Source organism: Varanus komodoensis, unplaced genomic scaffold (genome assembly GCF_004798865.1).
Source record: "Varanus komodoensis strain SLA01 unplaced genomic scaffold, ASM479886v1 scaffold59_1, whole genome shotgun sequence".
In the NCBI taxonomy this organism is placed as follows: domain Eukaryota; kingdom Metazoa; phylum Chordata; class Lepidosauria; order Squamata; family Varanidae; genus Varanus; species Varanus komodoensis.
Window position 1 is genome coordinate 991,197 of NW_025336221.1, and position 22,038 is coordinate 1,013,234.

General features: G+C 38.8%; 1 protein-coding gene across 3 annotated transcripts in view; it reads left to right on the top strand.

Moving 5' to 3' along the window:
* Nucleotides 1-22,038, top strand: part of HELZ (helicase with zinc finger) — a 148,518-nt gene that overhangs the window by 69,786 nt on the left and 56,694 nt on the right. For 2 of the 3 annotated variants that reach the window (XM_044449538.1, XM_044449537.1), the window contains 6 exons: nucleotides 4,920-5,099; nucleotides 5,602-5,706; nucleotides 12,673-12,851; nucleotides 14,373-14,491; nucleotides 17,603-17,748; nucleotides 21,542-21,689. In XM_044449538.1, the coding sequence (XP_044305473.1) occupies nucleotides 4,920-5,099; nucleotides 5,602-5,706; nucleotides 12,673-12,851; nucleotides 14,373-14,491; nucleotides 17,603-17,748; nucleotides 21,542-21,689 (877 nt within the window). The remainder of the gene's footprint in view (nucleotides 1-4,919; nucleotides 5,100-5,601; nucleotides 5,707-12,672; nucleotides 12,852-14,372; nucleotides 14,492-17,602; nucleotides 17,749-21,541; nucleotides 21,690-22,038) is intronic. The other variant, XM_044449539.1, reaches the window with a different exon arrangement.

Sequence of the window (22,038 nt, forward strand, 5' to 3'; positions counted from 1 at the left end):
TATTCATTGTGTGTAGAGAAATAGAGCAAACCTTTCTGGGATGGAAGTACTCAGATGTTAATATAAAGCCAGTGTGGTGCAGTGGTTAAGAGTGTGGGACTGAGACTCAGGTGATCTGAGTTTTAGTCCCACTCAGCCATGGAGCCAACTGGGTGGCTTCACAGATACTTACCTCTACCTACCATACAAGGTTGTTGTGAAGATAAGATTGAGAGCAGGAGGGGAATTATGTAAGCCATTTTGAGTTCCTTCAGAGGAAAAACGGTGGGATACAAATATAAAAATAAATATACTGAGTAAATTTACTCAGGAAACGAAGTGACAGTCTGTTTGTCAGAATTGTTACAAGCAAAGTCATTTCAGGTTTGTTCTTGCTCTGTGTCTTGGCCACATTTGGCAGTGTGAGAATAAGAGTATAGTTTTGCGTGCTCTTCAGCTGGTGGTCAGAGTGAGTAGACAGATGATAGCATCCCAACAGAAGTCAGTGGTAAAGGATTCAAAGGAGATTTAAAAGCAAAAAAGTAATGGAAGAGGTCCCTTTCAAATGCTTTGTTTTTATGGATTGAATGAGAATACAAAAGTCCGATATATATGTACTCAGAGTTGATTCATATGTACCTTCCTGGAAGAAGTGTTCATGAAGCAAGGCTAAATAAATTAGCAAAACAGCAAGGCATTTACTCATGAATAAGTCCTGGGCTACTCTTTGTGTTAGTAGCCTACACACGCATCCAAGATAGTCCTGGAGCAAGGAAAGAGCCCCTTGAGAATAAGTAACAAGGCAAATAGTCTCAAAAGAAGTAATTTTGTTTCTGTTGATCATCATAGAGAAAATAACTTCAAGAACAGAGTTTTAAAGTAAGTGGCAATTCTTCTCTCATAGGAAATTTAGCTTGTTTTCATATGGGAAAATAGGGATTAATCTTCTTACCTTGGAATCCTCAGTGGCCAACTGGCTGGTATGTGAAAAGGATATTCCATGTACCTCCAATAATTAACTGAACGGTCATTGAGAGCCTGAAACAGAGTTCAGAAAGAAACTGAAATGAGCAGTGTCTGAGGGACTAATACCTGGAAAGAGCCATGAAAAACTGTCACAGATTTTCCATTCTACTAATAAGTGGATTAAGGAGTTGCCTTGTCAGCCTTCCAGTAAGGGTAGTACATGGTGACCTCTGCTGTGCAAACAGAAGTTTTGTGGGCTGTGCTTCTGATAATTTCCTTGCAGCAGCAGGTCTGAGGACCAATTCCTAGGGAATTCACTGCAGTGACTTGAGTAGTCTAGTCTAGTTGGTCTTGAAGGTTAGGGTTATTAGCTCTTTGAGAGTGGTTCATTCTGTCTCTTAACTACTTCCATAACTCTCAGCCAACTTTTCAGGACTTTCATCCCCTCATCTGACTAGTTCCCTTGTGCCTTTTTGTCAGAGGGTTGATTCCAGGCTTTGTCCCACCTGGCCATCAGTAAGCAGCAGCCCTATCTTTGCCACTTCTCCATCTCTCTCTTCCCCTTCAGCTTCAGCACCACCTCCTATGCTCTTCTGCCCCCCCCCCCACAACTCACTAGAGCAGAATTTTAAGAGATGTCAGGGCAGCACAGGAAAAGGGGAAACGTGTAAAAATTGCCTCCTTCCTCATTCCACCAGTGGAAGAACTCGGCTTGATCAGAAACATTCTGCAGAAGGAAGGGGCCCTTCTGTCTGAAAGAAGCAGGCTCTAGATCCAGGCCATAAACTCCCTTAGGGAAACTCATGGAACTATTAACATTCATAATAGCTGTAATAATAAATCACTCCAAAAGAGCAAAGAATCATTAAGGACTGCTGAATGGGTTAGAAATGGATAAAGGATATACAAAATCATATATTTAGAATTCTAATGATATATTTTTAAATTAATATTATTACCTATTCAATATCTGCTATTATGTGAGGTCTGCCTATCCTGTCGATTTGATCAGTCTGCACATGGACAGAAAATGGTGATTCAGTCAGTAAAGGGTATATGTGATTGATAAAGTCTGCCTGCCTACCTTTGCATAAAAATAAGAGGGTCACACAAATTGCTCCACCTTCCTCCTATTTCAAGGGTGCCTAGGAAGCATATGGTCTGCTCCTTTCAGGCCGAGGCTTGACTCTCCATTCTATACTCTCTTTGGGGGCAGGGACCACATTTGGAGGTTTGGGTTTGTAGGATAAATATTGACTGTGGTGTTCCTCCAAGGTAAGACACTATGAAGAGTTCACTGGTAGAAGCCAGTTATCCTTGTAGTCCTTGGAGCATTTCAGCCAATCAATAGGAGAGAGAGACAGAAGAAGATTCTGTATTATTTTGTATATCTGCACTTGGAGATGAAAAAGGGGAGCTAAAGTTTAGACATTAGGTTTAGACTTTAGGTTTAGACATCATGGTGACATAGCTTCAAAAGAACAATTTTTTTTTGGATAATCTCTGGTATGCTGAGCTTTCACCATGCACATAGATATCACTTAAATATCCTTTTGCATCCTTTCCATGTGTAGTCACAAAAACTATATTGAAATAAGGTAGAAACTGAGAAAGATGTGCTTGCACTAGAGTTGCATATACACTGGAGTTTCCAGTCAGTTTTTCTGTATTGAACAAACTATTTTTATATTAGATAGTTTATGTCTGTTTCTTAGATTATTATTAGCAAACTGCCAAAGGCATTTTTAGCATGAGAATTGTGGAACCAAAAATTGGATAAAATCCACCTCTGATTGGCAGAAATTGCCTTTTCACAATAATTATTTTTTATCAAATTAACTAGTTCAAAGTGGCTTTGTCCCATTAAGAACTGTGACATTTTCTTTCTTTTTCTTAAATGTTTATTGTCAAAGGACTGTGATTTTAATCTCTTAAAATAAGTTAAAAGATAAGGACTGCAAAGACTGTATCTGACTTTCACAGAAAAGTATACAGCTCCCCAGGCCAGATATGTGCACACTGTGTGTTACAGGAATTAACACTAAACCTATTTTGGTGGGAGGGATGGTTCGTGAATCTAATTCATGCACTCTTGAAGATGAAAGTGGAGAATATTGGGCTGATTTCAGTCAGCTACCTCCCAATACAGGTGATTGGTGCTCTAAAAGCTGATGCCACCAGCCCTCTGATGGTGCCATGTCAATAGTTCATGATGCAGCATTGGCGATTGATGCATATTTTTGCATGTGCTGGATGCAGAACTCCATCACAGACTACACAGGCATTTTTTTCTCGTCATTCCTCATCTTGCAGGGGAAATACTTGGAGCCTGCTTTTGTACAAGCCTTACCTTTGCCACTTTGGGTGTGGGTTTGTTACTGAATTTTTATTATAACTGATGGGGCAGTGTCCAACTGTGGCATTCTGTTAGTGCAAATGATAGAAACTAGCTGCAAGAGAAGAATCTCAAGTTACATTTGTGCAAGCATGCTTATGCATACTGCTTGTGCAGTTCTTGCAACTGGTTGCATAATGCCTTACACAATCACTTGTGTAATAGACAGTGTAATGGGCAGCCATTTGCAAAATGGAAAGATTTAGCATAGCTCTGTTTGAATATGCAAAATGGCACCACTGGATACTGTCCACGATCTGTATCTATAGCTTAATGTCCAACCCACATCATGTGGTTGGACATTCCCTTGCTCTCCTCTCCCCTGCAGCATTCCATGCACATTCCAGATTTGTTTTGGAGTGTCCAACAACCTGCTGGGGCAGATTTGGCATGAATGGAGAGCTGCATGGGGGAGGGGAAAACTCATCCGCCAGTGGTTTTCTTTCCAGAACTGAACAGCAGGGTTGGATACAGCCCATTATAACTCATCTTTATAAAACAATACAATTTTATTCCAGTAATACAGAGTATATGCTACAAATTATTTTGGTAGGATATTGCGCCTCAAATATGGAGCCCATCTAATTTCTGGTATAAATCCCACTGAAGTCATGCGATTATTTCAGTAGAAATTAATACAGTTCAATGTGTCTCAGTATCTTTGTACTCTTCATAAAGGTATTATTTCTGTCTAATGCTTCCATATTTCTTGACTAATTCAGAATGATCTTCTTTCTGAGTTTCTCTTTGTATTTTGGCTTGCAACCATAATATTTTTTTTAGCTTTTACCAGGTTTTCCTTCAGCTAGATATTCATAGGCATTAACTTACAAACTAAATGCAAGATTTTTTCTGATCTCTTGTTTTAACCCCTTGGAACTAGCTACTGCTTAATACAAATATTTTAGATCTATGAAATGAATTCCAAGATAGAGATCATGTAACAAAAGTATGACCATATTGACTCCACTGACAGGTGTTTTCTACTATCTGTGCCTACTGCTTATAGAAACATTACTCTTACTAAATATCTCTAGAGGAGTTTCTTGTCCTAAGGCTCATTACTAACAAACTTAAAATACCATTACTTCCCAGTTACAAATGCAGGCTTTTAATTCTAAATAGGATTTTAAGAGAGGTTTTACGATTTACTGCATTTTTTAAAGTTAAGCTGCTTCGTTCTTTATTAAAATCTGGTTTGGGCTTTAATTAATCAAAGATAATGAGGGATTATTATTAAATGTAGTAAATAAAATGAGTAATCAGTAAATAAGTTCTGTGTTGATTTAATGATGTGTGTTTTAATTAAATTATGATAATGTGGTTGGTGAACTGAATAGAAATCAGTATTTTGGTTAGTTTTTAAAGTTTAAAAAAGTCAATAGAACAAATATATGTGAAACAATTCATTTTTTTTCTTCTTACATTTATACTGAATATTAGTTCAGATTGTAAAAATTGTGCAAGAACGTGTTGGGATATTGTTGGTATGACATAGGTGCCTTGAAGATTCTAAAATCATTTCATTTTCATTCATGACATTTTGGTGTTGCTAAATGTCCTACTTTCTATTGTGCAGACAGTGGGATGAGCAATTGGATCCTAGGCTCAATGCAAAGCAGAAAGAGGCTGTTCTGGCTATCACAACTCCACTTTCAATACAGTTGCCTCCTGTGCTTATCATCGGTCCCTATGGGACAGGCAAAACCTTCACTTTGGCTCAGGCAGTCAAGCACATACTCCAACAGCAGGATACTAGGTGAGATGGGATATTATATAGATATGTAATTGGAAAGAAAATGCCACTCTTTACTTAATGGGAAGTTAGCAGTACAGAGTCTCCATCCAGCTTTAAAAAAAAACAACAACCATCCATCATTGTTTCATACAGAAATACAGGAAAGAATTTGGCAGTCTAAAGGTGTAGTCTCTGCTTAGAAGAATGAATTAAATTTGGCAACCTGTTGAATAAATTCAATGCATTATACTTAGCTGTGTGTTGTGTAGCATTAAGTAAGGTATCTTTATTTTAAACATTAAAACACCATTAGTTTTAAGTGTTAAATGATTTTTAACAACTATGTTGAAAGTTTAAATCTTCCCACAGAAATTAGTTAGAAACTTCATTGAACCATAAATTCACAGACTAATTTCATTGAAATAAATGTGTGGGGAAGATGGTCACAATTTTTTTGTATCTTTACTGCTTTGAATGATTTTGTGTTTCTTCATTGCTTTTTTATTTGCACCATTTATTCCAGCAGGATTCTCATTTGCACCCATTCTAATAGTGCTGCTGATCTCTACATAAAGGATTATTTACATCCATATGTAGAAGCAGGCAATCCCCAGGCAAGACCTCTCAGGTATTTTTTAAGGCTTTATTATGTATCTTTACTATATCTTAAGAAAAGATGTCTATTCTAAATAGTTTTGAAAATAAAATCTCAGTATTTTCAGGCTTATTTGCATTTAAAGCAGTGCTTCTGCATAACCAAAGACACAATTGTTTGGATGGTTAGACAGAGAAAAGGCCTCTAACTCCCAGCATACATGGTTTGGAGTTGAAGGACATTTCTCTGTTGAAACAAGCATAGGATTGTGTCCATAGAAACTAAAATGCAAAATGGAATAATGTTAGTGTCAGTATATTTCATACGTTAAAGATAAAGACATCCTTTTTTAAGCCTTTCTTTCATGGATACATGTGATTGTCTAATTGAACAATTTTTGTAATAGTCCTCTAAAATGCTAAGTTTTTAAAAAAAAAATACTAATTGTATTTTGTTTGGGGTAAATTGTCGTTTTAAATCAGTAACACATGCCAACTTGTAGAAAATGACTATCAAAGAAGTTGCATATTTAGAGCATCATGTGAAATTAGTTCAATATCAAACTGTTTGTGTATTTAAATGAATTTGTTTTGGGTATTAGGGAGGTTAAAATTGTAAAACCCCAGAAGATAATTTAATTTCTTTTGGATTACAAAATACCCCCTAGGGAATATTTTGCTTATATCTGTATATGGAATATGTGGAATTTGGTGTAATAATAGACATACATTTAATTTAATATGTGAGATCATTTAGCCGCACATTCATTTGCTGGTGGATTTGATTTACTGCTGCATTCCACTGTCTTGAAGTCAGGGCAGAAGTTATTAATGGAAGATGTCTTTCTACTGAGCCAATGTTTTATATTTAAAATGAGAGAAAATTACATCTGAAGTTGCATCATGTACCTAATACCAAGATATCTCCTAAGTAGAAGAGGATAAATCTTATTATTCTATCCCTACCTCAACTGTGAATATGAGCCTTTAGGTAATTTGGAAGGTGAAAAATGTACATGAACTTGGTTTAATGGATTTGGTGTTTTCCCTTGCTTCTTCTCTCCAAAGTTGAAGCAAGATATTGGGCTACCTGAATAGTAACCTTAAGGATATATCAAGGGAAGCAAACTACCAGAGCTGTGAGCATTGATGTATGCTGGGTGGATTTGCATAATCATTAAGTAGTTGTGGTTTACTGGGTTGTCTAAACTCAGGCAGCATGGCTTGTTGGAGGAAATAGTTCTCAAATAATCCTACTTTTGCCCATTAGTTAATTTTGGATGTATAAACTGAGCATGTATATTTTAAAGATTTTTCACTTACAAAAAAGCATTGTCACTGTCTTTGTTGGAGTCTATTCATCTCCAAACTTTTAAATGAACTCTTAAAGAAGTTTTTGAAAAAGGTGTGAAAAGAAACAAGAGGGTAAAATGAGATAAGTGTTACTTCACAGTCGCAAGACAGAGCTATGCTAGACCTGGAACATGAAACCAAATTGCTTAGATCACTGTTATCTCACTGAATTGGAACGAACTTCTTTCATCTGACACAGCTAAATTAAAGAAAATCACTTTGCAGATATCTCTTATTCTAGCAATGAATGGAAAATGTCTTAATTTTGTTTTGTGATGGATAGTTTATATAAAACATGCACTAGAAATGGCAGTCTGACAAGCGAAAAGATAACAATTCACAGTGCTGTCCTGTTGATCTATTTCGAGTGGTCCTGGCTCTCCTTCAGTCTGGTCTACCAGACAAAACCCTGGAGCCTTTGACAGCTTGCTGTGACAAATTTGCTTTGCACTTTGATGGAAAAAATTGTTTAGATCCTTTGTGAATTGGACTCCACAGTTGAATTAGATCAATCTCTGAATGTGTATGGTGCACTGTTTCTTAGTCTTATTATTGATGAGTTTTGTTACTATGACCTGATGATGTGTACAAGGTACTTGGTTCAGTTCACCTTACTACTTGCCCTCTTGACCCTTGCCCATCATGGCTGATTGGAAAATCGAGTGAGGGGCTTTGTACCTGGGTCCAAGAGGCTGTCAATGCCTCTTTAAGAGAGAGAGAGACTGGCCCCAGCTTCCCTAAAGAAAGCTGTGATAAGACCACTGATCCTGGGCACAGGGATAGTGACCAACTACCAGCCAGTAGAGAACCTCTTTTTCTTGAAGAGTGTGTGGTGGTGTGTGGAGCCTAGAGAACCCTTTGGACTGCTTGGCAGCATATAAACATAGTAAAAGAAAAATAAATAATTTGAAATCAGAAGCCATATGAATGGTGCTTATAACCTTGGCTAATGGTGATATAACAGAATTAATGTGAATTTCTCAATTCACAAATGCAGTTTTATCTGTTCAATAGCAGTTACAGGGCTCCATCTAACATGTTGGTGGACACATAGTCATGCAATAATTTCCTTTCCTTTCCTCCCACTGCATTCCTGAAATCTGCTCCAGTTTCTCCCAATTCTTAGGAGCTGTTTTGGGAAGTGTGCAGGGAGATGGGGGAATCTATTCTAGTAGCAGTTTCTATTCTTCTGTGAAACAAACAGATGCAACCCATAAAATAAAGAATTATTGTAATTATTTAACTTCTGTTTTGTCCAACAGCTGAAACTCTCTGGGTGGTTTACAGCAACCCATTAAACACACTTTAAAATGCACCACAATATGAAAACATTAGGAAAAAATTACCACACAAAAACCACATTTAAAACATATATAAAATTCCAAAAACTTAAGCAAACCTGGCTGAACGTTAGCAAAACTCCAACTAATTAAATGCCCTGCGGAAGAGGAAAGTCTTGAGCTGGCACCAAAAATATAGTAAAGTTGGTGCCAGCTCACCTGAATGATGTTAAATTAGGAGGCAGTAAAATTCCTCTGATGCTTACATGAATGGCATGTTGTTTTCTTGAGTCTGATTAAACTAATATTGGGATCTGGCCCATAAGATATCATTATTAATTTGTATGGTTTTTGAAAACCTGTTGAGAGTTTGCTCATTCACTTGTACTGGGGGCAGTAAGATCCTGTTTTCAAGATAGCAAAATGTCTATTGTTGCTTAGTAGGCAATACTATTTATTATAGAAATTTGAATACTGCCTTTCCAAATGAGTACTAAAGGAGGCTAACACTGATTTCATGAAATTACAATAAAACACAGTAGAATATCAAAGTAGAAAGTACAGCAGAGAAGATAAAATCAACAAACCGCTAAAACACAATGCAATGTAATAAAGGAAAGCCTCTTGAGACACATAGTTTTTGTGTGACATTTGGTGGAAAACCAATAACATGGAGGGTGGTGTTAATGGGCGCTCCTTGGGCAGAGAAGCTTAGAGCCTGGAGGCAGCTGCTGGAAAAGTTATTTTTTTCATTTCTACCAAATGCAGCTTCGATATTGGTGATATATGGTAGAAAGTAAGAGGGAGGCTTTTTCGTGCTATATGGAGAGATTCATATTGGAGATGATGTTCATTTAGGTAACTTGGTCCTACGATTCTTCATACACTATGAATTACAAATGTACCAGCCATATTTGGAATGGCTATATTTGCATATATTCCATTGCATGTACACCCTGTAGAGTGCTGAAGTTTCTCATTATCCCAGCATCAGCATGTATGTATGTACATAGTCACTTCATATGTTTGGGTGTACAGTGCATCCAAACATGGATTCATAATATGTGAAATGGTTTGTAGTTCTTTATCCTAAAACCAGAATCACGTTATTGCTTATGGTCAGTTACTGCCACCGCTTGAGTAATTGCTTTTGAAAAAATTGATTGGTAATCTTTCCATGAGACTTTTTAAATTTTCTAGTTTCCCTATTTCCCTTTTCCATATTTTTACGCTTAGTATAACACTTCAGACAATTATAGTAACTTCTTCAGGGGACATTACTTTCCTTGCAATTGGTAATGGTTAGATTAGCTACATGTAGTGCATTATATTTATCATCTCTGTCTAATATCTTTGATAATTTGCTTTGACATATTTGTAGTGTTAACAAAAGTATTATTCTCCCTCATTACTACCTATAACAGTAAATGTGGGTTGTACATCAGAAGTGTAGCTAAGTCAAAGCCACTGAGAAAGAAGGATGCTCAGGGAAGCACCAGAATTTCTAAAAGACAGAACACATTAAAAAGCAAGCTAATTAAGGGGACAGTAACAAGGCGTTTTAAGGCTGAAATAGGCCTTTCACCAGATGCGAAGCATCTGGCCAGGTCTTTCCATCTTCCGTACAGACTGTTGAGAGACTGTTTTTCCTTATTCTTTCCTTTTTCAGAACCTGAAGCAGTGTGTCCCAAAGCGACCCCTTTAGGGTTGTCCTGCTGCCTATTTTATTTTGGGTACAAAAGCCACCATCTTTTCCCACTGCTTGCAGCCTACTAGGGCAGTGGAGTTCTTTTTCCCAGCACCAGCAGTCAGGTGTGTTCTGTGATACACAGCGCAATTCACCTATGCTCTTTGCAGCATCAGCAACAATTTGAGGAGTGGGGGCTTGATGGTCTCATCTGGCATCTTTCCCACCTTCACCATCTTTCACTGAATGCTTATAGTAACAATCTAGAGCGAGGGTAGACAGTCTATGGCCTCCAGATGTTGTTGCGCTGGTCTAGAGAGAGGAAGAAAAATGTTCTAAGAATGTAGAGGATGATTACATTATGTCAGTGTATCAAGTTTTTTTCTACTGAAAACTGTAGAGGCCTGTGTCAATTAAAAGAAAAAAGAACGGGGGCCAGGGAAAAGAGGGAGTCAAGTGATGAAAGATGTCCTGCTGACCGAGATGGGAGGACATGTGGCCCCTCTACCTTCTCCCCCAGCCTCTTCCACTTCTACTCATGTCTTGCTCTGAGACAACTTTACTCAGAGTGAGACATCCAAATTGAGGCTCCTGTGTAGAGACACACCAGATACTCTCCTGCTGCAACATGTGCCACAATAGGACAGCAGCTGATGTCGCTCTCCAAATTAGCGGCCAGACTGATTCCTCATTCTGAGGATCTCTCAGAGCAAAGCATTAGGCTGGCTGGTTTGGAGAGCTGTGTGGGTTATATTTCTTCTGCAGCTCTCCAGAGAATCTGCTTGCTCAGTGCCTCATCTGAGTCTCAAAGCAAAGAATGGGTGGGGTGGTTCTTTCAGAGAGCTGTGCTGGCCCCTTTCTTGCTACAGCAGTGCTCACCTTCCCTGATGCTTCAGGACCAAAGTATGACTGGAAGCAGTAGACAGATGGAATTTAAAAAAAAGGAACATTTATGGTGTCATCAGGCATTGGAAGGAAGTGCCCACATTCTCCCTTCTCTACCACATTTCTCTGAGGTGGGAAATTCATCTTGCCTTATGGGAGGAGGCCAGGCTAGGAAGGGATTAGCCTACTCAAATTTCTGACAGCTTGTTATAAGTTTCTTGGATCTGAGGGAGGCTGTAGAGGTTGGGTGTATGTATAAACAACTTCCGCTGCATGTTACAGGATTGGATAGTGGACATATTTTTCCTTTTCAGCAGACCAGGGTGTCCTTTATATGAAATTCACATGATTTGGATTGGCAGCTGTGTAGCACAGCAGGGGAAGGCTTGGGATGAGGGAAGAAGAGTGTTCCTTCTTTCTTACATGCTCCTGAGATTCCCCCCCCCGCCCCCACACACAGCTGGAGGGGATTGCAAAGCTACCCTTCCAGTCTGTCTAGAGCTGAACTAAAGCATTCTTCTGTGCCAGTGTGGGTATTCTGCAGCAAATACTGCTGGAAAAAAGCAGCTGGAAAGCTGAATTTTGGAAAGAAAGTGTGTGATCGGGGATAGATTGCCCCCATTTCCTTTTCTGAACCCTTTGTAGCTGCAGAGCATTCCCTCCTGAAGGTGCATTGGAATAGACAAAGAACCATCAGACTGATGTTGTTTGTGTTGGTAATGAAATGTGCTGCTTTTGCTATTGTCATTCCGTATGACAAAGGTACCTATTATCTTAATTGTAGAGTAAGCTAGGGTAGGTACAGTTCAGTACACAGGGAAGGAAAGATTTCAGGTTTGTATGATCTGCTTAAAAAAACAGCACCAGTTTCACAATGTTTGCTCAAAGGGCAGAGTCAGTCACAACATGGATTGTTCTGCATATGGTACACTGAGCAGTGGAAATTCAAGCAAGGAAGTCTCTGATTAGCTTGCTTTTGTGTTTGCCTTGACCAAGGTTTCTGACTAGGGGAGTGACACTTTCTTGGTTGATGAGACAAGCTGAAGCCAATTTCATAAGGCAGTCAATATATGTACCTAAATGCAGAGAATACAAAAGGGTCAGGATTGTTGAGACACTAAGGAATGCTTTGTATGACGGGGAGGGAAGTGGAAACAGAGTAGGCAAAGCCAGTTGTGAGCTGCATGCTGTAGGTACTTTACTGTGCAATTTTCTTAAAGAAAAGGACATTTTATGCTGGGATAGGAAGGGGAGTCGTGCATGGTCTCGGAAGTTACCTAGGCCCCCGGAGCCTTATGCTTTCACAGAGATGTAGTGACTCAAAGATCAGAGCTCTGTCCCAGCTCCCTGGAGGATTGTAGTTTAAGTCTGTCCATGGACAATGTCAGTATGGGATTTTCTGAATCAAATTAAGTGTATTTCCTGTGTGGCTAGTAATGTTAATTTCACAAATATGTGTTCTCACAGTTACCATACCCTTGAGTGGCTTGATTCTAGTAACTTTCTTGCAAGGAACATGTTACAACATCATTTAAGCTAATCAGTAGAAGGCATATCCACAAAGCTGGATAAACAGATGTTTGAAAAAATTGAAGTGCTGCATCAGAACACTATGAATTTTGATAACCTAGCATTCATATAATTTACATACTGGAGAGATGGGCAAATTTTGTTTTGTGAAAAGAGAGTAGAGCATATTAAATAATACATTTCTGTATATCGTGCATTCAATGATAGTTAAGAGTTCATTACAGTTGTGTTATGCAAAAAATAAGGGTTTTTCCTCTTTTTTCAGGGTATATTTCAGAAATCGCTGGGTAAAAACTGTCCACCCAGTTGTGCATCAGTACTGTTTGATTTCAAGCACACATTCCACCTTTCAGATGCCACAAAAAGAAGACATTCTTAAACAACGAGTAGTAGTAGTTACTTTGAATACATCACAATATCTATGTCAACTGGATCTTGAACCTGGTGAGGAAGTATGCATGAAAAAAGTTTTATTCTTCTCATTTGTATTTATAAATCTTGTTAGAAAGTCATGCACATATTTATCATCATGAGTCTTCTCTCTTTACCAAATGGGTGCTGTGAAGGTCAAGGTACCAGCAATTTGTTAAAAAAAATCAGGGGAACAAATAATAGTTTGGAAGTTAAAGAGACTTTAATATCCTCATTATTACTCTTACTAATACAGTACAAGCATGAATTACATATCATGCACTGAGTATAACAAAAACAGGAAACAAATATAATAAACTTGTAAGAACCAATCAGTATACGCAATAAATTTAACTGTGACTGATTAGTGTAATCAGTATAATTATACTATAAGTATAATCAGGAAAACTAAGCAATATAAAAATAAATATGATTTAATTTCATTTACCACCAACATTCAAAAGTGTATAATTTTGAGAAATCATTAAAATGTATGAAAATTATGTGTCCCCTTGCCTCATTGCTTTCAGCTCAGGTAAACTGATGAGGTCACCCGGTCACATTTTTGTCAACTACCCAAAAATCACCACATTCTGCAGACTGACCCCAACTTTGACAGGAACACCAGTCATATAAGAGGAGAATTCCCAAGGGCTATCCATATTCTATCATAATCCATTATTTATTACATTTATACCTTGCCTTTTCCATCTTGCAAGGAACCAAAGTGGCGTATATAATTCTCCCCTCCTCCTCAGTTTTATCTTCACAAACAACCTGGCAAGATAGGTCAGGCTGAGATTCAGTGACTTGCCCAATGAGTTTCATGGCTGAGTGGGAACTAGAATCCAGACTTCTTGAGTCCCACTTTAACCTTTGTTCCACACTTACCTTCTGGGTGACTAGACTATTTACTAGATCTGCTGTTCCTGCAGAGAGGAAAGGCTGCCAGAAGTCTAAAATTCAGTAAGAATTGGTTCAACCACAACAAGGGGGATAGATGTAATTGTCCCACTTTGCACACCTCTTCCTCCTGCCAAGGCAAAATTATCCCTGTTGTGAGGCTTCTTTTAAAAAGCCTCCTCCTCCTTACGTTTCTTTGTTCTTGAACCACCACTTTATTTTCAGATGAAAGGAGTTTTCCCTCCATTTATACTCAGTTTAAAAGCTCTTTGTTGGACTGGGTCTGTCTATAAAAAGAAATGAGGGCATTGGCTGATCCCTGAAGGTAGGGAATAGAGGGAAACTAATTCCAGTAGGGTCTGGAAAATCTTAATGGGAAAATATTTTTATTGCATTTCTAAATCAGCCATAAGCAAAGTTTTCATTTAATCCTTAACTTTTGCTGGTCTCACCTCTTGTGGGATGACAAGGAAGTGACATAATCTGTTGGCATGTATTGACTGAAAATTGCTTGCAAAAAACAGGCAATTTACAAGGTATGTTCTTGTGTTGATTAGATTTGATTCAGTTTTACAGACTCAAATCTCAATGTCAAAGTTATCACATTTTTATCACTTGTTACTTAACGTTTTGTCTGTTTCTGTTTTGTAGGTTTTTTTACACATATTCTGTTAGATGAAGCTGCACAAGCAATGGAGTGTGAGACGATCATGCCTCTAGCACTAGCAAATAAAAATACAAGAATTGTCTTGGCTGGAGACCATATGCAAGTAAGGCTGCATAGTATTGAACTTCACTCATATAAATTCTTTCTTCAGGGAAATAAAATAGATCTAGACAACTACCAGCTATATTTGCAAATTACAAACCAGCACTTGCATAAACCACTCCAATAAATGGTATGGTATAGTAGTTAAAATAGTGAAGCATAGGTCAGGAAGGGCTGTAGTCAAACAATTCTTATAAATTCACTGCTTGGTCTTAGGAAGTGACTGGCTTTCAGCATTATCTTCTGCCAGTACTAAGAGGTAGTAATAATTGTCTACTGTATTATTATTACATTGATTTGTATTCCACCTATTCCCCATACTCAAGGCGGCTTATAAAATTAAAAGACTAGTACAATCTCAATATGAATAGCAATATACAAAAGTTAAAATACAATTAAGGCAACTACAATATTAAAATTGCATGAAGTACCAACATTAAAGCTGCAATAAAAACAGCATAAACATTAGAGCTAGTCCAGCACAATCTAACAGGTTTAGACTATTCCCAAAGGCCTGCCACAACAGAAAAGCATTTTTCTGCCTCTGAAAACATTAGAGATTCCATTTGCCAGCAGGTAGTTGAGCTGTACACCAACTTTACAGGTCAACAGAACTAAAGAGAATCCCTCCACCCCCAGGCCTCACCTCATCCAGCAGAGAAAACAAGATTCCGAGTATGCCCAGCAATATGGGAAGGTCAAATACTACTTGGAACAAGTTGTTCCATGATGTCCTGAGCCATTCCTGAAAATACAGTCTCAGCATGAATGTTGAAATCCTGCAGCACAACAAACCCAGCGGTCTTCAATACCAGCCCCAACTGGCTCAGGAAGGGAAACTGTTGACCAGTATGGTAGATAGTACACCAACAGAATCCCTTTTCTGTCCTGGGCACCCATCTTCAAACACATCTGTTTATCCAGCAGGCTGTGGGGTAGGGCATCTGGTGAGGGTGATAAATGCCAGTAGACCACTACCGTTCCATCTCCAAACAGGTCTTCATCCATATAGATTAGGTTAGCATGCTCATCCAGAAATCAAGTCCTGGATAGCAGTTGTCTTACTGCTATCAGCTTGGCATTCATCAGCAGAAGTTTCAACACAGGAAGTCAGATGCCAGTGCCATCCAGATTGATTAGGTTGGGGGATAATGTGAAAACATGTAGCACCCTATTCTTGTACCTTGTTTCATTATAGACAAGCTGTCCCCCACCTCTGTTTTTTCCTCCACCCTGTATAACCATAAAGATAGCCCCTGACTCCCAACTTCTCCCCTGCTTCTTTGAGGGACACATTTTTAGTGTTACAGACTGATTATTCTTCTGTGATACTTGGTGCAGGCAGCTCTTGTGGCAACAATTTTTCAGGCAGACCTCTTCCTCTAACCAAGCAAGGAGAGAAGCCTTTTCTTCATGTCCCTCCAAATGGGAGAGTCTTTAGCATTGTCCCCTTTGGCGACAGCCCCACCCAAGGTTTTTGTAACGGGGAGTGGGATGGTACTCTGCTAGAACTGAGTTTGCAAAAGGCCAGTTAGAAGTTCCACAACAAAGTTCAGATGCCAGCAAGGCGGCAGTGGTGGCAGCACTAGATCACAAATTTGCCTTGTCACAGCTTGTAGAGCTTCTTCCCCTTACTCTCCCTAATCTCTGGGGATTAAGTAGGCTAAAATTCTAAATGGTAAATGCATAAACAGATTTACTGTTGACAATGATTAATGATTGCTCATTGTTAAAAGCATGATATAATTGTCAAAGTTGATATACCAAACAGAAATGTTTTAACAAGCTGAACAGAAGTAAAATAAGCCACTTGAAAAGGAGAACTGAAAAATTGAAGTAGTTTGCAGTGTAACCATTAAGATCACTACTGTGATGAACAGGGACATTGGACCAAAAAGTAAGCCCAAACATTCTGCCATTAAATGCTGAATAATGATGCTGAAAAGGGCAAGAGGACAAAAGCATAAAATAAATCATGTGGCGTGTTTTTTGGAATGAGAAATTGTTAAATCATCTGAAGACGAAATGGCGGGAGTCAAAGAATCAGAAGAAAGCGTAGTTTCACTGACAGTCAAGAGTAAACTTTAGAGAGAATATTACCATGGATGAGCAGCCTTATCACACAGACAATGACAATTCAGCATAATCACAAAAGGAAATGAAAATGAATGGAAAACTCAACTTCTGAGGGTTTCCTCCAGGTGCCAACCCCTTGAGAGGCTCAGAGGGTGGCAACTAGGGAGAGAGCCTTTTTTGTGGTGGTCCTCCATCTTTGGAACACTCTCCCTGCTGCAGCCTGCCTGGGGTCAAATTTGCCCTATTTTCAGTGCTAGGTTAAGACAGCCCTCTTGCAGAAGCCTTTAAAGACATCCCTGTGGTCATTCATGACATGGTTATCCAGGTGCCTTTTCTTTTCTGGCCGGGGCTTTTAAATTGGCTTCTCATGTTTTTTATGCTATTTTAAGTTTTTACTTTTTCATCTATTGTATTTTATTGTGTTCTTATGCTTAGTTGTAAGCCACCCAGAGAGGTTCAGCTTTGGGTGGTATAGAAATGAAAGTTACCTAACTAACTAACTAAGTTAGAAACCTGCAAGGTTGTGATGATAAATGGACTTGGAAGGGTTCACTCAGTGGTGGTGAAGAGAAGAGGAGTAGGATCTGTGTGTGCCTGCCTGGCCCTCTGGCTGTCAAGCCAGCAAGTGGCAGCAACAGCGAGAGGTGATGTGGAGCAAGAGCAGCAGCAGTGATGACTCACTGACGGAACAGGCCCATTCAAGGGCATCCTGGCCAAGGGCCTTTAAGAACCTGGAAGTAGTTCTCCAGGACAGTTCTCAGTAAAGCAAAAAGTAAACTTGTTTGACACATTGCTTCAGTGGTTTGGAAGCACAGGAGCCTTGCATACTGGCCGTATTGTTGCCTAGAGACACAGGAAGCAAAAGGCAAATTCAATGCTATTTTTTCACCATGGATTGAAACATTTATTGTTAATTTACCATTTACCATTTTCCTGATATTTTACAAAACAGACAAGGTAACGTTCGGTATAGATATTCTGATTCAGTTATAAATCTAAATAAATAACAAAGTGATTGGTTTTCTCTTTGTTGCAGCTTAGTCCTTTTGTCTATAGTGAATTTGCCAGAGAAAGAAATCTTCATGTTTCATTACTGGATCGACTCTATGAACATTACCCTGCAGAATTTCCATGCAGGATCTTACTGTGTGAGAACTATCGCTCCCATGAAGCTATCATCAAGTAGGTGTGAACTTTTTCACTGTATCACACTTTTGCTTGGCTGGCGCAAGTATCTCATAGAAACATAAAAACAAAAAAGCAAAAATGAAAACATTGTCATTACACTCCCAAATTTAGTTGAAAAGAGAAATGCAGTGACCTAAAACTTTTATTTGTATAACACTACTGCTTTTGAAAATTTGAAGAGAACGAGTGACAATGCTACCATGAGGCTCAGTGGAATAGGTTATCTAGGCTTCTTGCTTTGTGAAGCCACAGCAAAGGTTGTTTTGATGGTCCAGCTGGTGATTTCTAATGTTGATTTAGCTGATTCCTTGTGCTTCATGTGGGTTTGCATTCCCACTCCTGATAACTAGCTCAAAGGATTTGAAGTATTTTGCATATACAGTAGCTCATCTTGAAAGGCAGCATGGCTTGTAGTATTAAGTCCTGTCAAATTGATTTTAATGGAACCTGCTGAATATGCATAGTAGGGGAGCACCCAGATTGGCTAGATGTACAGCTATCTCAAACAATACATTCACATGCTGAGATGAAGACTTGCTGTTACTTGCAAACTCAGACTCCTATAACAGGATAATGTTGACAAAGGCTACTAATCCAGTCAGAAGCAGTATCCTTAATGTGCCGTGGGTCTATGTTACATTAGGGAAGGTGAAGACAAGTCAAGGAAGACAGTGCTTAGATCTACAATCTGTATTGTGGCTTGAAACTATGGTGATGATCCAGGAAAACAGAAATTGGTTATCGGCTAGGCAGGGATGAGCAATGCTGTAAGTAGTAAGGAGGCAGAAGCATAGGCAAGGCAGTAAGGCAGTCACGGCCTTATCATAGATGTAGGATTGATAGAGAAACATTACGTTAAATGGGAACAAAGTATGAGCCTGGACCAGATTCTTAGAAACTGAGGAGTTAATGGAGCATTCTGGATTTAGAAGCTCTCCTGCTTTTACAGTGTTCAGAAGCGGATTGGGGATGATGATAATGTTACTTATAACATATAAATAATCCAGGTATGGTTATAAATGATACAGATGTAGTTTCTCTTAACCATGGTCAATTTATTACAAGCAGGTCAAAAGCTGTGTGTGCCTCTTCATCTTCTCCTTACCTCTGTAAAGTTGATGTTCTCAAATTTTTCCAGAAATAGCCTTATAAATGAGTAGAACTCTGAGAAAGAAAGTGGTTTAAGAAATGCTACTGGAGACACTTTGCAACTTTGGTTCATTACTGACTGCAGTATTTTTTTAGAATTAACATTCTTAATCAAATTTTATTGCTTAGACTCATTACTATTTCAGCAAGCATAATGGATATGAAAAAGCATTGCTACTATATATAATCAGAGGTACAAAAAGCAGAAGTAAATATGACAATTTCCAGGCATATAACTTTGCTGAAGTTCTTTGAAATTATTTCTTTTGGTACATAAATCAGTTGTTTAGATTATTATGCTTTGCTAAACTAATAGTTGCATATATTAATATGCTTGGCTATAACCTTTGCTTAAATTCATCACTGTGATTGTGGGAAAACTGCCAACATTTAAAATTCCTAATTTCATATTTAGTAAATAATTCAACCAATTCCATTTATCAATTTGAAAATTAAATGGATAACAAGACAGAGCTATAACATGTTATAACAAAAGTGTTCCCTTACATTTTTCAAGCATGGTTTAATTTCTGGCAAATTTGTAGAAGGTAGGAATGGGAAGGTTTGTATATGGGTTAAGGGCAATCTGCAGTATAGTCTGTTTTGTGCTAGTTCATTCTTGATTAATGGTGACCCCTTAGAGCAATTTAGTGACATTTCAGAGAAATATGTGGAATTCTGTCTTCTGCGACATAGCTTGCCTTAGTTTTAACACAGACAGTCTTTGTTTTAGACATCTCTGTTTTTATCTGTTGGACCATTTCACTTTTCTTCTGTATTGGTGTCAAATGAATATATCTGCTGAGAGAAGATGCATACAAGGCCTCTGATCATGGATATAGCTACATAGCAAAATCCTGGCTTTTTAACAGCTACATATTTCAGAGGTTGAAACAAGTACTGCATGAAAAGCAGTCCTGATTCCTGGGCTGATTCCTGATTCCTAAGTTATTAGTCTTACTCAACAACCACTGTGGCTTGTGGCAAATCTGTCACATCTTCTTCCTCCATATTCCTTTATATCCACATCTGGATTAGCAATAGAAAGACTGTCAGATAGTATCCTTGGGGGAAGCAGTTTGGCAGAGCAGCAGTTGCTCCTTTTTGTTTAGTGGTCATCTTGTTTGTTCATCTCAGTTCCTTGCAGGGATCCAAGGAGCAGTTTTAGCCATGCCTAGGGGCTGGGTGTTGTGAGCTGGTTTCTGCCTGCACCTCTCCTTTTTCTTTCCCAGGGGATCAGCATCATCAAGACAAGAATCATCTAACTAAAATATTTTATTATGTTAAAGTAGACCAGCCAGGCTTGGCTTTCTGATACAAAAGGAACATATCAAAAGACCCCTATCAAGTTGAAGAACCAGCAAATAAAGAGTACTGATCAGACTAAGGAGCTGATTCTAAATGAATCCCCTTTCTCTCTTTTGAACCAAATGGAGTCTCTCAAGGAGATTCCTGCTACCTGTGGGACAAATAACAGGAATGATTGGTCGGTTTGTTTGACCTGCCTCAAGACTCTAGGACTGATCAATGTACTTCTGCCCTCCTTCTATTCTGTCTGTTCAACAGAATTTTCCTCAGAACCAGATCTGGTTTGATTCTCACCATCCTCTGGCTTATCATTGGGTCTGCTGGCTTTGGCATTATAGCCAAACATTCCTACTCCATCTCTTCTTACAGTTCAGATTTAGACTCTGTGATAACCACCTTGGAATGCTGTATTCTGCGAGAAGCAGACCCAGCCCCTACACCTGGCCTGTGTTCTGCCCCCTACAACCTTTTGACACCTGATCCCTATGCTATGTCACAAACTGCTTTTGAATGTCCCGTTTCTGAGGGATGTGTGCATGTGACACTTCTAAGATATAAGGATTTTCTGCACCTTTTAATACAAATTTTGTTCTTTTTCCCTTTGTAGTGTCAGTCCAGAGCCCTCTCTTCTTTACTGCCTTATATTTAAAATATGCTTGAAAATTGTACAGTAGGCAGTAGTAGAATTATTTCTGCATAAAGATAAAACTCTGATAATTGAAAACAGCCTAGTGGTCTTTAGATGTTTGAACCTGAACTCCTATCAACCCCAGCCAGCATGGCCAGTGTTTGGGAATGTTGGGAGTTGTAGCTGAAAGCGCATGGAAGGCACCAGGTTAAAGAAGGCTGAACTAGATGCTGAAGTCATATCAGTCTTTCCAACGATGATGTGCAGTCTGTAATCCTAAGCCCTGACCAGAAACTAGTTTTGCAAAAGTCTAATCTTGTCCTTATTATCAACTCCTAGTTTAAGAAACGGAAATGTGAACAGATAAGAAAATTACCTTGCAAGGGTCCTGCCTCCTTTTCTCTGGCTTCCGTAATAGTTAATGGGAGAAGGAAAGAAGGTAGGAAAGTGTTCCTTTTCCCATTGGAATGCAGGCTGAGGAATGCACCTGCCTCATTCTCCTCTTGTTGTTAGTGTTACTCTGGGAGAAGCAAATATTTACAGTGTCTTATCCATCCTCATTACTGCACAGGTGGCTTAACTGCACAGGTGATTCCATCTCCTACTCAGCAGAACAGCAGAAGATGTGAATGTTTCTATTTGGTACTAGGATTTAGGTTAACACAGTTTCCACATTTTACTTGGTGTTCTCTTTCACTGCAGCTATACTTCTGAACTTTTCTATGAGGGCAAGTTGATGGCAAGTGGAAAACAGCCAGCACACAAAGATTTCTACCCTCTGACTTTCTTCACAGCACGAGGAGAAGATGTGCAAGAAAAAAACAGTACTGCTTTTTACAACAATGCAGAGGTAGCACTTTGGTTTCACCTTTAATTGCTTTCTTGATAATCATAATTTTCACTCAACTTCATTAGTTATCTCTTCCACAAAGTATTCTTTTTAAATATCTTGTTCATTTTCTGTTAAGATACTAGCTCTGTTCACACTAAGCTGTCCTACAAACAAGCTATACAGTATGGATTGTTTGTGGAACAAACCGTGATGTACCCAGTGGGCAATTGGGAACACCATGGATGGCTTGTTCTCCAGCCAGTACCCCAGCATCCTGAGTGGCAGAACCCATCGTGTCTCCCCCATCTCCATTCTGATCATCATTCCTTTTGGTTCATCACCAGCAGTTTTTTCCCCCTTATCGGAA